The sequence below is a fragment of the Hipposideros armiger genome, unplaced genomic scaffold (assembly GCF_001890085.2).
Source record: "Hipposideros armiger isolate ML-2016 unplaced genomic scaffold, ASM189008v1 scaffold_731, whole genome shotgun sequence".
NCBI classification, from domain to species: domain Eukaryota; kingdom Metazoa; phylum Chordata; class Mammalia; order Chiroptera; family Hipposideridae; genus Hipposideros; species Hipposideros armiger.
Genome location: NW_017732081.1, coordinates 325,700 through 328,001, shown reverse-complemented (window position 1 = coordinate 328,001; position 2,302 = coordinate 325,700). Strand labels below are relative to the sequence as shown.

At 31.1% G+C, this 2,302-nt stretch overlaps 1 protein-coding gene across 5 annotated transcripts in view; it reads right to left on the bottom strand.

Moving 5' to 3' along the window:
- Positions 1–425: 425 nt before the first annotated feature.
- The window catches only part of MANEA (mannosidase endo-alpha), a 49,896-nt gene continuing 48,019 nt past the window's right edge, over positions 426–2,302 (bottom strand). For all 5 annotated transcript variants that reach the window (XM_019627433.1, XM_019627436.1, XM_019627432.1 and 2 more), the window contains one exon: positions 426–574. In XM_019627433.1, coding sequence (XP_019482978.1) covers positions 571–574 — 4 coding nt within the window. In that variant the 3' untranslated portion in view covers positions 426–570. The remainder of the gene's footprint in view (positions 575–2,302) is intronic.

Below are 2,302 nucleotides of genomic sequence, written 5' to 3'. Positions count from 1 at the left end.
TTCAACATTGTAAAGTGGAAACATTAGACATGCAAAACACCTACCATGCTATAGGTAAGCAAAAATCTGCAAATGATGATACGCATTGTCCTGCCGACAGCAGGACTTCCTACACGATAGGGCTCACAGTAAGGTTTTAAGGTATATGATTTTTATTTTTCTTAAGACTAGGTTTTAAGGTATATGATTTTTATTTTTCTTAAGACTTATTGCTAGAGAGTTATCCAGAATCTAAACACCAATCCAATAACATTGATTGAATCATTGAAAAAAACTTAGATAAAACATGTACACCATCTTTTAGGTCTTTTTTTCTTCAGTAGACATACCAAATATATATACAATCCTATTTCTTTGGGCCCAGAATATAAGTAGGATTTAGCTGTGTGCTAACTACTTTATGTAACAAGCATTTATCTGTTGTGAAATAAAAATTAAATGGCCATGAAAGCAGGATTTCAATTTCAGTCAGAAATTTAGGAAATGACGACCCAGGGAATGTTTTTTGCACAATTTTCTCTCAAGTAGCTTCTCGGTGTAGCATTGTGAAGAGTGGTGATGATAACATTACTACCTTTAAAAAAGCACAAATTATTTTTATTAAATAGTAACAATGTATACTGAGTTTGACAGTGTTCTTTCCATCACTCAAAACAAAAGGCATTTGTTGAAATCAGGTGATTTCTATAATTATCAAACTTTAATCAAATGTATTAAGAAGCAGGCAGCTGGTGATCTAATACGTACGTTGCTCTTTCCTTACTGTATTTTTCAGACCACTTGCGAGTTAGTTCTAGGTAAAGACTTGGTTTATGAGGCCGGTAATCCAGGTACACTGTGTTACTGGTCCTTTTGGGAACAGCTTTTTCAATTTGAGTTCCTTCATGCCACTCATTGAAAGAGGTGATAGAAATTACACTGGGGCGGGCTTGGAGGGCAGCACTCAGGGCGGTTTCATAATACTTCCCNCAAACTTGAGCTCGGCTACTGTTCATATCATTGTCACTAAATAGTTTTCTTAAAAAAGTATCTAAAAAGTCAAGAGCATAATTTTCAATGCACTATAATTAAATATAGCAACACAGCAAATTTTCAAGAATATGGCAACTAGATTTGCAGTTGACTTTTTACATGTAAGTCAGAGGTTAGACTGTTCCATTTTAATATTAATGGCTGAATAGTCTGCCATGTAACTAATATAAGTCAGAGTAATTAAAAAAAGATATACAGAACGGTATTCAACAAATATGTTTAATATGTATAAACAATATCAAGTTGTGGCATGCTACTCTTAGGTGACTGTTCAATCACAGGTTTCTAAAGCTACTCCATGTATTACAATTGAATTTCTTTTAAATATTTTTGTCTTTTGTATTTGATATTTTCAAGATCAGGGTAAAGTCCACATTACATTAGACACAATTATTGAATTAACATGGTGATACAGTGATTTGATAATATCTTTTGTAAAACTGACTCAAAATACTTTTATGCATAGACATAATTATTTTAAGTGTAATTGAGTAGCTGTTTTGTCACTTTGAGTTTACAATGAGCTTTAAGATTTTTAACCTATTGTTTCAAAAAGTAAAAAAAAAAGGCATGATATAATCATACTGTTAAGTTGAACTATATGTAGAATTATATCACCGTGTTAATCGTTTTGTGTCATGAAATAGTTATTTCAATGGGGTAGCTTCCAAAAGGCTTTTTATCTTTATGCGTAAATTTGTATTTCTTTATATAAATTAAGAAACTTGAAATATGAAAGATACTTTGAAATGAATCCTAGAACATCCAATAGAAAAAGTGCCACTATGTTTTGACATTAGTAAATTTTAATCTATGACCTATAATTTGACTTGCTTATTAAGTCTCAAATTATTTTGTGTTTTGATATCATAAATTAAACAGTAATTATATGACAACAACAAAGCTAATCACATTGAAAAATGCTCTTCCCTTTATTACTAGCTGGAATATAACAGCATTACTACTGAGTTTTTTTGATTTGACTAAGAATGGATGAGTCTCTGTCATTAAGCCACAGTAGTACCTGAATTCTCAAAAATATAACCTTAGGTTAAGCATGCAATAACATATAACCTTTACGTGGATTACAACAAAGTCATATAAAATGTAATTTGGAATACATTTTTTGAAAAAGGACTATCTGAGCTAAAAGACTCTTTTGCTTGTAGTTAGAACACTTTTTTTAAATTTTGGAATTGTGTGTTTGTAGAAATAACTGAAATTTTGCTGGTCATAAAGTATATAGCTTCTATACTATGGGAAAGAGAGT